The 21489-nt window shown below is 28.8% G+C and overlaps 2 protein-coding genes across 4 annotated transcripts in view; one reads left to right on the forward strand and one right to left on the reverse strand.

Annotated features, from left to right (window-relative positions):
• LOC113559634 (endothelin-converting enzyme 2-like) lies at positions 1-13857 on the forward strand. Of its 2 annotated transcripts, none has more exons than XM_026965387.1 (18): positions 1-306; positions 914-970; positions 1261-1413; positions 2769-2852; positions 5071-5288; positions 5649-5909; positions 6677-6775; positions 7269-7410; positions 8854-8971; positions 9048-9144; positions 9242-9418; positions 11028-11137; positions 11221-11279; positions 11371-11419; positions 11573-11640; positions 12040-12167; positions 12544-12702; positions 13523-13857. In XM_026965387.1, the coding sequence occupies exons 1-18, from the start codon at positions 177-179 to the stop codon at positions 13703-13705; spliced, it is 2292 nt and encodes a 763-aa protein (XP_026821188.1). In that variant the 5' UTR covers positions 1-176; the 3' UTR covers positions 13706-13857. The 2 variants fall into 2 exon arrangements, with proteins under 2 accessions (XP_026821188.1, XP_026821197.1); XM_026965396.1 differs by having other exon boundaries at positions 1-303.
• A 2745-nt stretch (positions 13858-16602) lies between these two features.
• Positions 16603-21489, reverse strand: part of LOC113552892 (ATP-binding cassette sub-family A member 1) — a 36694-nt gene continuing 31807 nt past the window's right edge. The window contains exons 18-24 of one of the 2 annotated variants that reach the window (XM_026955904.1): positions 20853-21029; positions 20368-20665; positions 19024-19410; positions 18610-18780; positions 17952-18130; positions 17034-17182; positions 16603-16827 (exon numbers count right to left, since the gene is read on the reverse strand). In XM_026955904.1, the coding sequence (XP_026811705.1) occupies positions 16783-16827; positions 17034-17182; positions 17952-18130; positions 18610-18780; positions 19024-19410; positions 20368-20665; positions 20853-21029 (1406 nt within the window). In that variant the 3' untranslated portion in view covers positions 16603-16782. The remainder of the gene's footprint in view (positions 16828-17033; positions 17183-17951; positions 18131-18609; positions 18781-19023; positions 19411-20367; positions 20666-20852; positions 21030-21489) is intronic. The other variant, XM_026955913.1, reaches the window with a different exon arrangement.

A 21489-nucleotide genomic window follows, 5' to 3' on the forward strand; every position in this document is an offset into this window, starting at 1 on the left:
AACACGAAAATTACATCGTGTGGAAAAAAAATCATCGTTTCTTTTCTACGATAGCACACACGCATTCAGTTGTAATTAATAGCTGTATATAATATCATATTTTTTTACCATCGGCTGTGGTGGTTACGTTTGGTGGTCAAGTCATTATTTTTTCTCTGGTAATAAGATACTATCCGATGCATCTTTTTGACAGGAAATTCCAAGATCTGTTGCGCGGCAGGACCGTTCTAGAAAAATGGATAATTATCTTTGCCGCCGTTCTGTCCTGTGCTTTTTTGGTGCTGGCAGTCATGAAAATTCGAGGTAGTAAGTAGATAATTGAATATTCTTTGCATATAATATAATCCATCTTATAATAATAATAATATTATTAGACCCATGAATTAGTAGAAAAGTGTATTATTTTTGGCTTATTGTAAAGCTTCCAAGATTTAAATTGATAAATTCTATTTTGAATATTTATTTTTATTTATACAGGAATTTTGGTATTTTTTTAAATTTTTCACTATTTTTAATAAATAAATAATTATAATATAAAATAATTCCGTAAATTGAATATTTTTACACACATTTTACTAAGTTTATTTTTTTTATTTTTGTCTTATAAATATTAATTTTACACACACATGATTATATATTCATATAAGTATTAATATTTATTATATTTAAGACTTTTATGCGTACGTATCTTACTCTCTATTAATAATTTATTTAACTTACAACATTTTATAACTGAAAGATTTGTATACTCATAATGTATTTTATGCTGATATTTATGCTAATATTTAATGCACTAGTGTTTTTAGTGCATTTTTAAAGATTTTTTAATGCAATAAATTCACAGTCTTGATTATAATATACCTAGTGCAGTTAAAAATTTAACCGTACGTGTGTTTTTGTTATTATTGTATAGTTGGTATATTTGCTGTCAAGAGTACGACGTGTACAAGCGATGAATGTCTAATTTCAGGTTTGTATTACCTACTTATATATAATATATTACAGAACCATATTATTTAGACACAGTAAACTGTGATACAAAATATAAAATAGATTATGATATTTTAATCCAAAAAAACGTGACTCATAATAATTATTATTTTGGATTAAGCTATAGATATGTACACTAATTTTATATGATAAATCGTGTCACTTGCGGTTTTTTTATGGTTTTCGATAATATTAAATTTGATGATTATTTTTTTATTTTTGCAAATATTATGGTCATTGTTGTTCACCTCGTTCACGATGAACACGCAGCTAGTACTATTACGAGATCCATGAATGTGGCCGTTGAACCTTGCGACGACTTTTACGAATTTGCGTGTGGAAAATACATTGAAGAGCTGGAACCTGATAAACCCACTAATTGGTTTAATGAAAAAACAAAAAACATTTCTGAGGAAATAACAAGTGATTATAATTATAATAATAATAATATGAACGTGACATATAATAATATGTCTAGGTTTTTAGGACTATTTTATTGTAACGGCAATGCTATGCGACGATTACATAAGTGGGCGTCAAATAAAATATAATAACCGTGACGGGGCAAGAATCAAAATCATAGATAAGTCGAGTTACGAGCAGCGGTTCTGCCAAAAAAAAACATTTTTCCTTTCTCGTTTTAATATTTTTGTAGTAATAAATTATAAAAGATGTATAAATTGAAAATATTAATTGACGTTTTGTTTTAGCTTATTAAAAATGTATGTTTTCATTAAAAAAAGACATTTTTTGAAGTAGTCACTGTATTACGTTGAATGAATCACTCGGTATACTTTATACTTAATGTATAAGTACTCATTTTTTTTGTGTTTAGCTGTAATGATTGTTAACTTTTTCATCTTACTACTGAAAATCAAACACGTTTGATCCATCCACATTTTGATTGTATTTCATAAAAGCAAAGCTCACCTCGTAAATTCTCATGAAAACATAATTTTAAAATTAGGAGCAATTAAAGTACAAGGCTTTTATGTTATTTCAATTTTTTTCGATAAGTCGATTACATTTTATATCTCAAAGAAATGGCGTTTGTTAATATCCGTCAATGTTCTGATCGTTTTTTTTTTAAACAGTTAAAAGTTCTAAATTATTTTTTTCATAAATTCCGATTCAACAGTAATAACACTTTTTTCCGAGCACAGAATCATTGTTAAACGTAAGTCCACACGAATATTTAATCATGATGTAGCACCAATGATCAAATATAAACTGAAAACGAAGCGTGTATTAAATTAAATTTAATTAGATAATAAAAATATGTACTATATTATTAAACGAATTATTTTGATTTGAATCGTCTATAAAAATTATAATAATTATACTTAGTTGAAAAAAAATGATTTCTATAATATACTATAGACAATTATTATACACCATAACTAATACATTTTCGTATAATATAAAATTATTATGACGTCTATCACCAATTTGTTAAAACTGTTTTCAAATTTTTATAATGTCGTTAAACATTTATAATTACTGTTATTTTAAATAATATTGTTTTTTTAATCTAATTTATATATAGGTAGGTACTAATTGTTATTCCTAGGTCTCAAATCGTAGATTACAAATAAACATTATAACATTATTGTTTTTCATTAGAAATAACCTTCCGTACGCCATCACTTAATCTTCGTTAATAATGATGTTAATTATTATTTATTATATTTTTCACCGTTATTGTTATTATCTTTTATCGTCGTGCCTGTTAAGCAGATAACGATATACAATACTACAAATAATATTTTTTGTTTCAGAGATCTTAGAAGAAATGGATCGTACAAAAGATCTGCGGTCCCTAAAAAAAGCGAGACGTTTATATAAATCGTGTTTGGATACAGGTAAGAGAAATATATTCTATTATTTAAAAGATATAATACAGTTCAACGAGCATGAGTGCAGGAATCATCCCCTTTTCACTTTGATAAATGTATAACGCGACGGCGGCGGCGCCTCAAAACGATTGGAGGGTAACAGAGATTCGCTTGACACGTGATATTTATGGTAAAATATAATGCTGTCCATAAAAGCGTATACTATATAGTATACACGCCTTTTATATCAATATATTATATAGATATAAAAGACGCCGCCTCGGCCGCCGATTTCGGATCGTATTCTTTTCGTCTCCGGGTTTATTACGGCTATTTAATTTAACGGTCTCGGAACTAGCAACGCTCATTCTACAACTGCAGCTGTGGCGGTACCTAATCCACCCAAAAAAGTCCACTGAAAATAACGAAAACTGTCTCATCAAAAAATATTACAATAACGAATATATATGTATATGCAGCGGGATACGCAATGAATAATGACACGTTTGATAGGTAAGCGCAGTCTTACGCGGGAGTTTACAAAATAAAAAAACGGAATGAGAAGTATTTTTCGAAGGCGCGTTTAAATACTTTATAGATTTCAATACGTATCGTGTGTAGAGAGGGTAGAAATGGTTGAATGACCGAACAACAGTTGGGTACGCATTATGCGGCGTTTATTATAATAATATTTTACTAAAATATACCTAATTATTGTTATCGCAATAGAAATATCATATTTTTTCTACTAGCGTGCGTGTATGTCTTTTTCCGTACAGTAATAAAATATAAAATGTTTAATATTGTATTACAATAAAAGCGTATCTTACAATAACAGTTGATTTTATATTAATAAAGTTAAATAATATATTAATATAAATTGTATATCGATGAATAAAGCTCGGAAATTGTAAGAGTTGTGTATTGTTTCATAATACATTCTCGATTTATAGTGGAGAGTAGACCAAGCTAGAAATCTGACCTGTACAATGATAAGATTAAAAATCAAAAATTTAAATTTCATATTTTGTATATTTCGTCAACTTTAGGGAAAAGGTGGATAATTCATTGATTTCTATATGCATATTAAATACATTTAATACTTTTTAAATAAATGGATTTTTCTTTTTTTAACATATGTAGTTTTAGTTTGACGAAAAAAGTGCATCTATACCGCGCTAATGTACCAAAATATTATTTTATCGTAAATAAGTTATCCCATTTTTCTTTAAATTAATGAATAGGTAATAATTTTGAAAATGCCGATGTACTTCATTTAAAATACAATTGGATAATTTTTCATTGTTAAAATGTTTATACCAAGTAAACAAGTTTTTAAAATATATAAAAAAAAGTATAAGATATATTATGTAATATTGGATCTAATACTTTGACTATTTTACAAGTTATAAATGTTAATAGATTAATATTAATTGATAAAATATTTAAGACATCATAGCCTTCATATCTGCTATTTTTCTTAATATATAAAATCAAATAACTCAAAAACTGCTCATTTGAATTTGAATTTTGTTTCCTCAAATTTTTCATAAAAGTTATCCGCTAAATATTTAACAATAGAAGAAAGGGGTTTCTCTGAAAAATAGAAGTTTGTACATTTACAGAACATTAAGAATTGAAATATTAAAAAACACTCACACACACCTAAAAATAACTTCTAAATAATATTCTTACTTATAAATCTGATAATGGTTCAATTATTTCAAATATTAAATAAAATAGTCAGGTGAATAGAATATTTTGAACGTATAATTTTCCATCTTTTGTGTTAGAAAGACGAAGACACCAAATGTACAGTGTACTTTTATAATGACCTTAACATGTATTTATAAAAATAAATAAATATTTTATAGTAAGTAATTTAAAACTATAATATCTATGCAAAGACTGAGGAATTAGATCTTTAATTCTCCCTTTTTCTTTAGTGAGTTTAGGAAAACCCCTGACTTATACATAAAATAGGAAAAAGTAAAATTATAAAGAATAAAATGAATCATTATTCGTCCAGCAAATGCAATGTCATCGCGAATCTTCCTTCGCGTTCTCCTCCCATTCTAGGTAGGGGTACCGAGTCGCTATTGGTGAATGTGAGTTGTAAGTTATAAATAACTAATAATAAATAAAATGTATATACAGGTGTCGTTTAAGTAGTTTAAAAACGATGATATTTTGGTTGATGTTATTTAATTAAGTAGATTGATTGTGTATTTGGTTGTACCCGTAGATACATTAAACGATATAGGATATGAACCGGTGTTCAAGATCCTAGATATGGTTGGTCTGCCGCGAAAATTTCCAGATTTTACGGCCGCCAGATACGTCAACGGGGTCCGGTTCAATGTGGCACGAACCTTAGGGCTGATCCAGCGATACCTCGGAATGGATATCATGGTGCAGTTAAGCATGGAAGCGAACCCAAAAAACAACCTAACGACCATGACTGTAAATATAAACACAAATTATTATTAAATATTATTGTATATATTATTATATTTTGTAACATATGAAACATAATAATAATATAATAAAATTAATTTTAAGCTGTTTTTTCATACTCGTATAGATTGTGGTTTTCTCTCATTAACCTTTTATAATATCAACGAAATACATTCAATTAAAATATAGTAATTTGTGCATGTTGTATAAAAATAAAATTAACTGTTACAAAGAGTTGTAGTTTCTTGAAGGTGGACTTAAGTGTCTTTTTTTTGAAAAAAGGTTATTTTAGTTATTATTATTTTTATCTCAATGTTATTATTTGGTTTTTGGTTTTACCAACAAATTGTTTTTTTTTGACTGCAGGTTGGGCCTGTGTCGGCTTATACTTCAAAATTACCAGAACCGTTGTACGACTATCACCGCCCTAAAAAAATTGGTCAACAGCGTCCATTTGACATCCGCACCATCTTCGATGATGAGGAATTTAACAAAAAAATTGCGATGGCCAAAGTCGAGTACATGATGAAGATCATCATATCTATGTTCCCCGAAGAATTATTCAACACCACTGCGTTGGCTAGGTTTTGCGTAATAGTCCTCACTTTTGAAGCGAACTTATTGAAGGTATAATATTAATAAATCGTTCAATGAAGAATAATTCATTATAGAGAATGATTTATTCAAACATTTACATATAATATTTTCCCAGTTATTTTTTTTTTTTACAGTTTCGTGTTTTTGGGGGTTGCCGTTTTTTACCAAAATCGACTTTTTCGTTTACCGCTAGTACACAAATATATTTTTCCGTTTTCCATCGAAATAAATTTAAATTTTTAAATTTTGCTCACTCTTTGTTTTAAGAATTAATATAACATAATATCATAGCATAATACTATTATATTATTTAATTGTTCAATATGATGGTTATAGACCGATATAATATTTTCACAGTCACACATATTTTTTCCAATTATAGGAATACAAAAGTCACCAATTACACATAAGTTTAGCTCCAACTATTATTCTTAATTCTAAATTCTATTATCATAATTTCTAGTAGGCATTAATTATACGGTCACTGTCATTTATTACGTGACATGCATATTTCATATGAAAAACAAATAATGATTTAATGTCAACATGTGCTCGTGTTTTTCTTGATAAGAATATACTACTAAAGGTACGATTACAGAAAAACTGGAAAATATAACTAAATAATATGTATAGGAATATTTTATTAATTTATTAAAAAATTAAAAATAATTATATTTGAAATAAAAAAATGTTAAATATTGATTTGAACAAACGTTTTTATTACAATGTTCATTATATTTTCAAATATTTTTATTAAACTTTATAATATTTTATTCTCTGGTATATTATTTTTACAGAAAGACGTAGACTACGAAAAAAAAGGAGAAGAATTCACAACCGGAGGCCTAAGGGATTACATGTACTCAAATACGACAGACACATTTGGAGACAATTTGGTACTACATAATTGTATGGATTTTGAATGTAGCGTAATACTGCAGTTACAATGATTTTAATTTTTAATTTTAAAATCTACAGCGACTTCAATTTTTAAGAACTTAATTTAGTCTAATACGATCAATATGATGTGATGAAGATTCTAAAACTTTAAAGTCGAAAACAAGATTAATTATAAATATTTTATTCTACCTAAACCAATACTTTAAAAAGTCAAATACATATTTTTTTTTACGATCACTATTTGAATATTGAAAAGACAAACTTTAGGGTTAACATAGAAAGTCGAGCTCTCCTTTGAATCGTTTATCGAATACGATATGATTCATTTTCGTTATAAAGCTTATAATAATTTGAAATAATAACCTTACATTGAGTTTTATGCAGATATCGATACATGACTAGTACTATTAACATGCACTAAATTGTTGTGTTCTTTATTTCTTTAAGCACGTGACTAAATTGTATTTGTATTACTTCCATACGATATAGTTTGACTGGCAATCGTTTGTGGATCATTTTACCACGGACACAAATGTTACATGGACGATGAGCGATACAATATTAGTTCGGAATCCGGAATATTTTTTGGAACTCCAATCGAAATTAATAGACACTCCTCTAGAAGAAATTCGTAAGTACATCTATATTTTTTTTAAATGAAGTATATTATTTTAAGTTACAGTATGTCTTGAAACATATAAAAATAAAAATGAAAATTATTAATTTTACGTTATTTTAGAAATGCAAAACAATTTACATATAATATTATGTACATAATTTTATGCGACATCGTTTAAATGTTATTAATTCGGATTAAGGCGCTCATTTGGCTGTATTATTGTGGTCTATAAAATATAGAAAACATAGAAATAAGTTATATATTTATATGTTTTTATTTAAAAAAAAAAGAAACAATTCACGAATTACGATATGAAACGAGTAGTATATTTTATCTATCTCAAAAATTCACATTAAATCGACGAATACAAGAAGGAAATAATACTTATTAAGAACCATTCACGTTTAATCGTTGTACTTCTGACCACTAAAGCAGTAATTGCGAGACTGAGTTCATGAAATTTTCATACCTGCATAGTTTAAGTATACAATTGAGTATATATGTGTGTCCGGTTTATTGTCGACTGGTTGAAGCGAGAAAAAGCCGCGCATCACGTTCCAATTGCCAATATAGGCGCACCTACTATTGCTAAGAAAGAGATAACTTCATAAACTAAAAGCAAAAATTACGTAATTTTATCTTTTTTATGAACAGAATAAACGATGAAAATAGAAATGAATCGATTTGTATATTATATTATTAAATATTAATATTACCATTATTTATCATGATATTTAGTTATCAAATATTTTTCTGAATTTCTGAGCGGTAAATATAAGATATTTTTTTCGATTACCTACTTATTGATTGCAAAAAAAAAAAAATGTTTTTGATATAAATTGAGAATTTTAATAAATTAAATGTATTATTTATTTATTTGTTTTAAAAAATAATTTTGCTGTGGAGGAGAAGGGGTATTTGCTAATATCTAACCTATTTTATGTGTAAAAGTCCCAAAAACATTGAGAATCACTATGTGATGTATGTATATTGTATTATTATATATAATATATATATAAACTATCGTTGACAAATAAATAAATACAGAGTTTACTAATAATATTTTTATTAATTTTTCAACTATTAATTAAAAATAGAGGTATTACCAATATGTTTCTTACCTAATTCATTACTCGTGTTATTTTTTTTTTTTATTATTATTGTAAATATCTAATTTTCTTATTGTATTAATTGAGTACAGATTTTAAATTTCCTTCAAATAAAAAAAAAATTAACATTTATATCAATAGATGTCATAAATAATAATAATAATTAGTATGATGAAAAAATTGTCTATTAAACACAATGAATGTGAGACTTCAGTAAATAAGTTTAATCAAAATAACATAGATTCTTTATTGAAACATGTGTGAAAAATAAATCCGTATTAATAGTAATAATAATAACAATATACTTTCTATTATTGTTGATTATATCTGTGCCAAACTATTTTAGAACAATTTCTTTGGTGGAGAGTTGTGGAATCTCTAGCTATTCACACTACTACTACAATGATACAGCTAAGAGAAAAATTTTTTGATGTCATACTACCGTCGCCGAAAAGATTGACCAGGTACTTAATACTCATACTTTTACGAAATATTTAAACGGCCGTTTAAAACGTATTCACCCATATCGTTTTTCTTAAGACAGGAATTTTGTACAACAGTAACTAAGTCTATCTTAAAATATCCCGTGGCTTATGAGTTCTATTCTCGCCATGATCTGAAAGATACTACAAAGAAGGTAATTATATTATTAGGTATTATACGCAGATATATATATATATATATATAGACCGGTGGATGCAACGGATAGTAACTTTTTTTATCTCTCGTACAAGGTCTTTGAAATGATCAGTCAACTGCAATATGTATTCAAAAATATGATCAGTGAATCCGATTGGATGGACGAGGAGACTAAACGCGCTATTTTTATTAAGTTGGATGCCTTGAAAGTTGGAGTCGGTTATCCAAAAATATTCGAGACGCCGGACCTGTTGGACAAACAATTCGACTACGTAAGAATATTGTAAATAATTATATATATTATTATTATAAATATAATTTATGCATATATATCTAAGTCAGTTGAAATAGGCCTACTAGGGGTCTGATGCTCTAAAACAGTTTTTAGAATGTATAATATGCATGCATTTGTTACCTAAAACTAAGTTAAAAATATACGTAGCGCCTAAGAGCAATTATCGTAATGAAAATGCACTGCAGCTCATTATACTATTAAAATGTCGACAAAAAAATTCAGAGACATGTTTTACGAAAAACACTAATAAAAATTAAATAAGTTTATATTAGTAAGTAATATGTGCGTAAATAATTTAAATACAAATTCACAAATACTGAAATACTGATATGTTTGTATAATCAATGTATAATATTGTAATCTAAACGAGAGAAATTTTTTTAAAAAATAAATATCGTTGAATCAATATTTACTATCTGCTGTAGTCATAACATGCAATACAATTGTTATGGGACAACATTCTTGTATGAACAAATTATGATTCATTATGATAGCACTTCTCTTACTCTCTCATCTCGGCTCCCACTATAGTATACACACGACAGTTTATTATATTTATACGAATTATTGTTGTCTTAAAAATCTAAGCTACGATGTATTTGCAACCGCGCAGTTGGACGTTTGTAAATCGTTATCCACCATGAATGAACAGGTAGTGAAAACTATACATATACGTATAGTAAACAACACACAGCATCTAAGTGATCGTGAATTCATTGATATACATTTTAAACAGTGTTATTGGACATAATTATTGTTGGTAGCAAGCGGAACGCTCCCACCCTAAATTTTTTTCGTGTGGGTTAAATGTATCATCCTCCCCCAGATATTTCAAAAGTAGAAATCCTTAAAACTTCTATGCAATAGAAGGGTTAGAAAAATAACCCAGTATTATTATTTAAGTATTTTTATTACAGGATTATTTTTTTCAAATAAGTTATAGAAACTTTTTTTTATAATGTATTCTTACTAATAATATGTATTTAAACTCACCCGTCCTTGTTTTTTTCCAAGTTTTGCCACTTGCTATACATATTACATATATTAAAATCTGATAATTTATTGCTATCACTGTTTACAATCAACAATTTAATGAGTCAGTTGTTCGTGCAACACTATGGGTAGGAATCCTACTAAGTTGATTTGGCTAAAACCAAAACGAAATTAAAATGTATAAAAATAATAAATTTTCAAAATTAAAACGTGGATTGGGTCTGTAAGGTTAGGTCAGGTAAGGTCTTGGAAATGTAGTGGTGATGTAGTATAAGATAATTGAAAAATATTTTTATAAGCTTTTGGGAAAAACGCACTATTATAATAAATTACTAAAAAACATATAAATCATTATCATGAATCAGTTGATGTGTCAAAATAACGACGACAAATTTTTTCATAAAATGGTTTTCAATATTTCTTAAAAAAAAAAGTCATTTGACGCAATTTACTATACGGGGTAAATATATGGTGAAGATGTATTGGATTAAATTCCCTCTCTCCGTTAAGCACTGTTAAGGTTTTTTCATCACTATCCGTTTCGGGATTAAAAACATAATAATATTTATTAAAATGTTCGACATCCTAATTAGGTCAAAATCATAGAAAACGAGTATCTTCAAACCATTGTAAACATCAATGTCGAGGAACTCATTATGACACTGGACCAGTTGGGCAAACCAGAAAATAATGCCCCTAAGCAGTAAGTACATACAACATATTTTATTATTAAAAATTAATAACAATTTATGTTTGAACATTTTCGAACGATCGACTTTGTTGCAGAATCATGACAGACCCATTGGAAGTTAACGCATTTTACAACAGATTGGAGAATTCCATTAGTGAGAATATTGATTAAATTATAGTGTAATTTTTTGGTACTTATTGTTTGAATGTGCTATTATTGTTTATTGCATGTTTGCCGCCTCGCAGATATTCCAGCTGGGATTCTACGGGTACCGTTTTTCAACAAAGGAGTCGAGTAAGTCACGTGACTGACAGAATTTTTAGATTTCTCAAAAATAAAATTTTTTTTTCTTTTTATATATATATATAAATATAATTATTATTTACTTATTGTTTTTCCGTATGATTTGCATTATACTATTAATGTCTATACTATCCGTTGCTGCAGTGTCGTAAACTACGGTGCCATTGGTTCGATCATCGGACATGAAATCACGCATGGATTCGATATCGAAGGTAGGTGCACATATCGAAACCGTTGCGGTTCTATCCTAACTTTTAACTGATAATTTATCACGGATTTAGCTATGGTGCAATTCATTAAAGTCTCAAGGCTGAGTTTGTGTTAGGGACCTTAAGTCGATGTCTTAGGTTTTCTTATTTTATACGGTGAAAAAATACATAGAATATTAAATAATATTGATAAATATAAAAGCATTTAAAAAAATGACCCACACCATATTATATATAACTAATTATCAGTTATTGACTTATAAATAAAATTCAATATTTGTTTTTTGTATTCTTAATCTTCCAATATTTAGGATTTCTGTATCACTGAGGATACAGTGATATTATAACTACAATAATATACATAAATTATAATATTATAACAATACACTGGTCGTGGTTTAGGTAAAAATTACGACTCCCATGGTCATAAGTCGCCACAATGGACGTTGAACGCTGAGCGAGAGTACTTGTTTCGGGCACTGTGTTTCGTCAATCAATACGATAAGTTCAAGATAGGCTCAAATATCCAAGTAAGCACTTTTATTATTATTATTATGATTTTACATTGAATAAATAAATATTTCGTCAACCAATTATAAAACTCGATAGGTACAATAAAAGAAACACTTCAGTTGTTACGATGAGACATTTATTGAATTGAAATATTAATAAAATAATGTATTTGGCGCAACAGATAAGAATGAAATATTATATAATTATTTTATTATTATATTATATTTACAACATATAAAGTTATTTTTTTGGCAAGGGTAAGGGGTGCTATCGTTTCCATAGCCTCCTCTACAACCATATTTGACCATAATAGTTACTGTTACCGCGATCCGCAGAATATTCTTATAATTTGGATTGTCCTGATTGACCGCGGTTCAAATTTTTTTTTTACAGTTAAACGGTACGCACACTCTTGGAGAAAACATGGCCGATAATGTAGGACTGAAGCAGTCGTGGAAGGCGTATAAATCAAATAACATCGGCGAAGGCTTCCATCTACCAGGGCTCACTGAATACTCTAACGACCAACTATTCTTCTTGTCCTACGCAAATGTGAGTGTTCTGGAAAAACGGTTGTGCGAGATTAGAATCGATCAATCATTATTTATCACGGTTTTCACACAGTACTCCATAAATCACTTATATTAGATCGAATAGTTATCTTTTTGGTATACATCTTAACAGTTGACAAATTAGTTGAAGAGAATGATAATGATAAATAATATATTTATTGATACCCATAGATTTTTCTTAAATCTTTAACTATTGTAAACGGCATAAGATTTAACCTATAACCATTTTATAACGAAATCGTGGGCTGATTACTATAATAAAAATTATAATTTATTATATTTTCTATTATATCGAATTTATGTTATAACATTTTTCGGTGCTGTTTACAATTTTAATGACTATATAGTGTTTAATGAATATCAAATACCACATTTTCGTTGCCCTGTTAGAAAAAAAAAAATCATAAAATAATTATTATTTTTAATTTTCGATTGTCAATATCATCTTTTTTTCTTAGCTTTGGTTTAAATACCATATACATGATACGTAATTCTAGACAAACATAGGTACTAAAACAACGAAAATGTCGTCGGTTTCGATATTTAAAATATAATTATGACAACACGGCGTTTCAGATAGGCTATTTAGCTACATCTGAGTGGTGAGTGTACATTTTTTTTATCGTTATAACAATATTAATAGTCGTTGTATAAGTGATGTTTGGTAAAGTGTATCAGACCGTTAAGTACTTAAAATATAATATGATACTAACTCGTTAGACTAAACACTAATAATAGTACACTAATAAGTTGTGTGAAACGTTGAAACGTTGTCGATAACGGTTTAATTTATCGTACAGGTGTGGTGCCGAAAGCCAAACAAAAAGAACGACGAACAGATCACGTATATAATCAACGATGAGCACAGTCCCAGTACCGCTCGGGTGTTAGGTTCGTTGAGAAACAGCCCCGAGTTTTCAGAAGCTTGGAAATGTCCAGCCGGAAGTCCTATGAATCCTTCCTATAAATGCTCCATGTGGTGAATGCTAAAAACTACACCATCGACGTCCGCTATCCACGTACTCGATTATTATTATTATAATTATTATTGTTATTATTTTAATTGTCCGCGCGCTTTGTGTAATATATGATAATCTTATTTTTATCTTTTTATAATAAAAGTGATACGATATTATATAGGTAGTGTGTCTATTGCCTGTCTGCATATCGTTCGCGTATGTAATATATTGAAAATTATTTTACATTTTCCCTCTTTGACGACCTCAATCGTATAACGTTTGGTCACGTGTGCAGTTTGTGCGGGTAACTTCATAACGAATCACGGTAAACCTTTGTACAATATGTCGTGGTTCAAGATCCGATATACAACACTGTTGTTTACAAAATACTTTTTTTTTCTTAACAAATTGCTATATTGTTATAACCAAAATTCAAATCAAAAAATTAAAGATTATGACACGAAATTTTTATTGGACATATTATGATGTCAATATGGTATTTTTGTACCTAAGGTTTAGAATTTAAAGGTACACTAGAATAAAATTATCTGTGATAATACTACTGCTGCAAGAGTGTAGTAATTCTACAGCCAATATTGTTAGTATATTTACTATTTAGAGTTTATTAGAACTTGGTTTCAAATCAGGTAAAACCAAGAATGGTTTGGTAATACGATGGCGCAACGCTCCTCATTCGTTCCTTTTGACTAAGTGGCTGTCGATATTTATACCTTATCCTGTCCAGTTAAGGAGCAATTGGTTAGCTATACCCACTACATGACCTAGTCTAGAGAATCGGGTTGTTGGAGCGATAGAAATAAAGTTTTCTATGTTTTGTTTTCCAGGTCCGAAGATGATTTATTAACGTATACAAGGTATTTGGAATGGTAATAATGTCAATATATTATAAAAACGGTAGGCTATAATTTGAGTAACCCTGTTCTTAAGGGAAGTATAATATATTGAATAAAACTCGAGTAGTGGAATACAAGTGGAAACAATTGAATAATTATGATTTATGTTTAAGGTAGGTTATTGACTATTGTACCTGTAGTAAATTAACATTATTAATTTTATTACAAATGCGGGTATATGATTCATAACATATAGACTCATCAAAATCGCAATTTTTACCTGACATTCCTGACATATCTGTAAGCAACTTTACTGAGTAAAACGTAAACAACAAGTCAGTAATTTCTAAATCGTTACAATAGGTAGATGGGTATTATTAATAAATATGTATATTGAAATTCGCATAAATTAAGTGTTAAATCATATCCATCTATTGAAGTACCTAGGTACACATATTTAGTATGAATCAAAATTTTTTAAAGTTTTTAAATTAAAATCTATAAAATCAATGTGGTTCATATTTTGAAATCCCATTTGTTTAAAACAAAATCAAAATTATTTTTTAAATACATGGTAGATTAAATAATTACATATTAACATGTATTATTGAATTTAAAAAATGTATTGAAAAACTATAACACCGAGTATAACTTATTGCAAATTTAATTTACGCCAAACATAAATTGTAATATTGTTGTGTTCAAAAAATGTATCCAAAACTTAAAAACTTTAAAACAAAGATTTTCTAATAATGTTTCATGACGGATTTTTAATTTTATTCCATACAAAGTTCAAGAAAATAGCTAGATTATGCTTTGAAAACAATAATAAAGTACCTGTAACAATAAATTTATAAAAAAAAAAAAATTATAATTTGTGATATTTATGGTTGACCTCAAAAAGTGGATCGATAATGTCCAGTTTCAACGGTTTAATATTAATTTACACTGTTCGTAGAATCTAGTATTCTAGTCTTTAAAAGTATCGCATATACTTTTCTAAGTTATGTGACATAAAATACATACTCATAAAACGCTCAACAGAATCAATAACCTTCAAGTGTTTTTTTTTCTTTCAAATTTCTGATTACGATAACCTAATTTTTTTTATACCTAGTTGAACATATTGTAATACAACAGAAAACAAATACATTATAAAATTAAATCATTGAAAAATTACTTTATTCACTATTATTATCAAAACTGTGTGTTTCTGTGAATGGGTTTATTTTTTTCCTCACTATAATTATCATAACAAAGCTGTAACGTCTTAGTCTAAATTGGTACTATAAATTATAATAGATGCGGTGGAAAGGTATGGATACTATTACAACGAAATAAAACAGAAACGTAACTGTACATTTTGGTATATTTTTCTTAAACCTATTGAACAGATTATACTTAATAAATTAAATAGTTTCTACTCTAAATGGTAATTACAGATAATTATTAAAATATATTTATATAATATAGTAACTAGAGTAAACAAAAAAAAAAAAAAGAACAATAGGTAGGTACATTGTCTTGAACCCGATATATATAAATATATATATATATAGAGAATTTCCAAAAATATATATCTGTACATTGAGCGTTTAAACAATAGTATTACGCATATATATATATATATATATATATATAGTATTACGTTTAAGGAAAATTAAAACATATTACAAAAGAACCGAAACTACTATAGTAACGTACATATATACATACACATTTATTATACATTTATATATATATATATATATAATGTACTTAATTCGGCTTCAGAGTGCGAGTAAAAAAAAAAATTGCTCGCACAATATAAATTATCACATAAATATACATATATTTTTATATATTATATATATATTACAAAATGAATTTTCTACTTTTTCATTTTCTTCTCATTTTCTTTCTTCCTCTTCTTTTTCTTATTATTAAAAAATATTATCTCATTCTTTCTTAAAATATACAATTAGTCAGCCTTCGTACGAAAAAAAAAAAAAACGATGACAACCACAACAACAACAGTTTATCGGAATGTTGTGTTAAACTACGTTCCGAGGGGAAGACAATATGATATTATTAGTGATATTTGGTTTTCCTTTCTTTCGTTGTTTTATTTTTTTTTTTTCATTGACATGGCACTCATAAACTTATATTTAAAAATTGGGATTGGGATGGGATTGAGACGGGGGGCGGGGAACGAACGTAGGATGAAACGAGGTCGGCACCCTGTCGGCTGCGCATGGACGATGTACGTTATGCAATTGCTTGTTGACGATTTCTGGTGAAGCTCAAAAATACCTGTGAAACACACGACTTAGTTATTACAAGTATTATTACAGTTATTGTTATTGTAATAATAATAATAATAATAATAATATATTATCATTATTAAGTAGTCATTACAACGCGTGGTAGTATCGAATCGAACACAACATTCAATGTCAATACCAATAAGGAACTAAAGCAATGATAATAAGATTCCGAAAACGGTCACTGGTATATACCTGTTCTAAACTAGTCTGCGTTATCGAATAATCGTCGATCAGCAGCTCTTTCTTGGCTTGTTCCATTTGAGCGAAAGCGTACGAACACGGATACTTCTTTGGAATGTGGAACAGCGCCGTGATTTCGAATTCTTCACGTAAGTTGGCGCCTATAACGATGATCATAATATAATTAATTAGGTATTTCATTATTTATGTTTACTGGGTAATCCACTCAATGTAAAAAACTTGTAATCTTATAAGCCATTAACATTGTTGAAAATATTTTTCACAACAGTTTTAAGTTGTAAAAAAACAACAATTTTAAACATTTATATTTACACGCATATAATATTATCTAGATTATAGCTCTAATCCAATGTGAATTGAAACGTAAGACTATAATATGTGTCTTTGTACCACGGCGTTCGAGCAGCGACTAAACTATGAAGCTCGTTAGCTGAACGAGGCTATTATATAACTATTTTATTATTTTGTTCTATGCATATGTACTCGTGTATATAAGATGAAACACGTGGGCATAAATCGGATTTCAGAATGAATATGTACCATATTTCACGAATTATGAATATATGTTTATTACGTCTATTGGAAAATTCGTATTTATGGTTTATTAAATGTTATCTGAATTTCATACTATTCGATATTTATGCATCAATATTTTCTGAAAATATTTTTTTCTTGATAATTTAACTACAAATGCAGATTGCATTAAAATAATTTTAGTAATAGTAATATAAAATAGTAGTATAATATATATATACTCATGTATGTGGAAAATAAAAATCATTTGTAATCTAATTAGAAATATACAAAAGTTGTACATGATAAACATGAAATTGGCTAAGAAAATTATTGTACAGCCTGTCGTTTTACAATAGCATATTGCTCACATCATAATATATTTAGTGCACTTACCGACAAACGATTTCATCACGTAATCTTTAGCTCTCGTATGGTTGTCAGGGTGGAATTTTATGTGCAGCTGGTATCCGACGGAGAATTTGTTTTTTAGATGCTGCACAGACCCGATACAGCACAGGCGGCCGTCCACCATGATGGCCAAACGAGTGCACAGGGCTTCGCATTCCTCGAGACTGTTAAAAAACAATAGTGATGTCTTGTTTATTTTATTCGATGCTACGTTAATGGTGTTAATACGTAATAAAAACACTTATAATAACAAAATTTAACAGATGTCTGCATTTATATTTTTCAACGAGAAATAATCTATTAAGTCTCTATCGATTTTCGGAAAACAATATTTCTATCATTTAGTTGTAAGAGTGATAAAATAAATAGGAACAACAACAGTGCACCTAAACAGTACAAATTTGAGTGTTTTCGTAATTTCAAAGTATTTTAAATAATCATTACTTGTTTAACTTTTATTTGATCATCCATTACGTTTAGTTAAAAAACACGCATGTTGATTCTCATTATTTAACAGTTAGCCAAATAATTTTTTGTACCTATTCCCATATTATTGCTATTATTTATCAGACTGAAAATTGTATGTAGTTACTAATTAAATCACTGAAAATCTACGACAGTTGTTACAACAAGATAATAGTACCTGTGAGACGTGATGAAAACGCATTTTCCGCGATCCCTCTCCTCGCTCACCGTATCCCAGAGATGTTTCCGAGCTGCAGGATCTAGGCCGGAAGTTGGTTCGTCCAAGAATAGGATGCTCGGATCACCGATCATAGCTATGGCTGTGCTGAGTTTCCTCTTGTTTCCGCCACTAGACGCACGAAAACAAACACCACAAATTTAAGATTAAAGTCGATTCGATTAAACGCGGAAATATCAAATGGAGTATACCATAAAAAAATATATATAAATATATCGTTTGTATGCTTCATTGATTACCACAGCCGTACAACGTATATTAAATAGTGTACGAATTACTGAAAAATCTAAGACTACTTAAAAATACAATATACAATATTATAATAATTGTACGATTGTAGACCGAAGATCTCACCTGTAGTTTTTCGCTTGAACGTTCAAGTGAGCCATGAACGCCAACCTGGAGGCCAATTGGAACGGCACAGTGGACGCTTCTTTATAGGACATACCCCTGAGCTTGCAGAAGAAATGGAGCGTCTCATAGCCAGTGAGCTCTTCGATGAGACCGTTGAATTGCGGACAGTAGCCACCCACCTCGTGGATCTTCTCGCGGTTGTTGTTGACGTTCACGCCGCACACGTAAATGTCGCCGGCGGTGTTTTTTATGTCGCCCGTCAGCATCTTGAATGTGGTCGTCTTTCCGGCACCATTCGACCCCAGCAAACCAAAACACTCGTTGGCCTTTAGAGCCAGATTCAGTCCCCTGACGGCTTCCTTGTTTCCATACTTCTTCCAGACGTTGCTGCAAGACGAGAGACGATAATGTTTTTTGCAAATAAAATTAAACGGTTCGCAATACTAAGTGGAAAAAAAGCTACTGGTAAACCACACAAATAAAATCTAAATTATATTCAAATCATATCAAATTATTGTACAAGTGAATACCTACACAAGTGTTTTTAATGTTTAAAAAAATAGTCAAGTGAATACCGCTCTGTTTTGAACTAGGTATCGAGAGGGATACTATTATGGGTCTGTTCAATTTGAAACGATATATCATTGTATACTAAAAACGATTTTTCAGAGACGGTCTGTCAGCCTATATCACTAAGAAGTATACTTCGTTACATGGTTTTTGATATAGTTATTAAAGTAATCTATTATGCTCGTTACTCGTATTATTAATATTTAATTTTTGTAATAATATATGATATGTATATCATACTATATCAACTTATATAACTCAAAATGTAATAACATCTTTTTATAAATATCGAAAGACAGTAAAAATAGGTTCATAATATAAATAGATAATAACATATTAATATTTTAATGAAATTAAAAACGCCATTTGTGTGTAGTAAAATTTATAATAATATATCATATATCAATAATATATTATGCAAACGTTTTAAGTTTCCACAAATAATTTTTTAATAATATTTTATGTACAAAAATATTGATATTTTTATACTGTTTCGTGAATTTGCTTTAATATTTTCTTTACTTTGTATTCAATTAGTTGATTAAACGCCAATAATCGTTAATAATATTATCACAAGAATTTAGTAAATACAAATATATTGTGTATATATTATGGGTATATTTGATAAATTGTTGACGAATACGTTAAAAACATTCGAGCGCCTATAACTGAGTACTGTGCAAGTCTTGTGTGATAATATTTTATGTACTTATTATAATATAAAAACCAATAAATGTTTAATAGGTCTCGATGATTTAGGTGGTGCACACTCACTTGAGGTATAGACAATAGTTGTGCGGGTCGGCGCTGTTGACCACTTGCTTCTCATGAGACACGTCCGATTCGTAACAGTTTAAGTCATACTTATCTTCTTTGACAGAGTTCTTGCACATGACATGGCTGTATAGTTTCATAAGCGTGCAGTGCACTTTGTTTCCGTAGTACGTAAGGTATTCGCACGACAGTAGTAATGTCACGCACACGAATCCCAACCAGAAAAGGTGCGTCATGTTTCTACCAATTCCGGGGCTGGTCCACGACAGATTGTCGCCATCCCATCCAAAACACGTGGCTAAAATGGTAGTTAAATCATAGTTCATATTAAAAAATAAGAAATTGCTTAAAATTTGTTCGTCCACGGCTAATTGAAATGACGGCGCAACCGATAAGAAAAGTGTAAACGTAATATAATCTCATTATACTTATTTGTTTATCGATAATATTTTTATGTTTCGTGATAATTGCAGCACGTGACTTACCGTTCTTTTGGAAGTCACAAATTTCGTTGTACTCATATGAAGAGTATATGTTTTTCATACCGCTCCCGAGAGCGTAATGTGGGAAGAAAATCATCATGTTGTCAATAAACTTGGATTGATCTTTCAAACATAGTGGTTGCATGTCCAAAATAAGCACCAGCATGAAGCACATGGCACCTGTATCATGATCATACAAAATGGATGAATAAAAAAATATTATTTTTTAAGCAGAGCCATCAATCAATCGAAACACGTTCGCTTGCATAATAATTTATTATACATAATGACATATATTATATCATTTTTACTTTCGAGGAAAAAATACATATTTATTTTTAATTTTTCATAAAACGAATTTTCATATTAATCTCGATTAATTCAATATAATTTTAATCGAATTCGTAGATTTTATTAGAAATTTTAATTGCTTTGAGTGACTTGCCTTTATTAAACAACATAATAATAATAATAACAATATATAGTTCGATATTATGTAATTATTGTTTAAAATTGTATTTATTATTTTTGCTAAAATAAATTATTCAAAATATTAGACTACAAATTTTATACTACACTTTAATAATTTTAAGAAATTTATATTTTTAATGACATATTAAAAATTGTGATGGTACTCGTA

This window comes from Rhopalosiphum maidis, chromosome 1 (genome assembly GCF_003676215.2).
Source record: "Rhopalosiphum maidis isolate BTI-1 chromosome 1, ASM367621v3, whole genome shotgun sequence".
In the NCBI taxonomy this organism is placed as follows: domain Eukaryota; kingdom Metazoa; phylum Arthropoda; class Insecta; order Hemiptera; family Aphididae; genus Rhopalosiphum; species Rhopalosiphum maidis.

What these genes read in the sequence shown, in the direction of transcription:
- LOC113559634 (XM_026965387.1), top strand. Translation starts at nt 177, where the DNA reads ATGCATCTTTTTGACAGGAAATTCCAAGATCTGTTGCGCGGCAGGACC. An exon ending in CGATGAATGTCTAATTTCAG is followed by an intron (nt 971 to 1,260) that starts GTTTGTATTACC and finishes ATGAACACGCAG; the next exon opens with CTAGTACTATTACGAGATCC. An exon ending in TCTTCTTGTCCTACGCAAAT is followed by an intron (nt 12,703 to 13,522) that starts GTGAGTGTTCTG and finishes TTTATCGTACAG; the next exon opens with GTGTGGTGCCGAAAGCCAAA.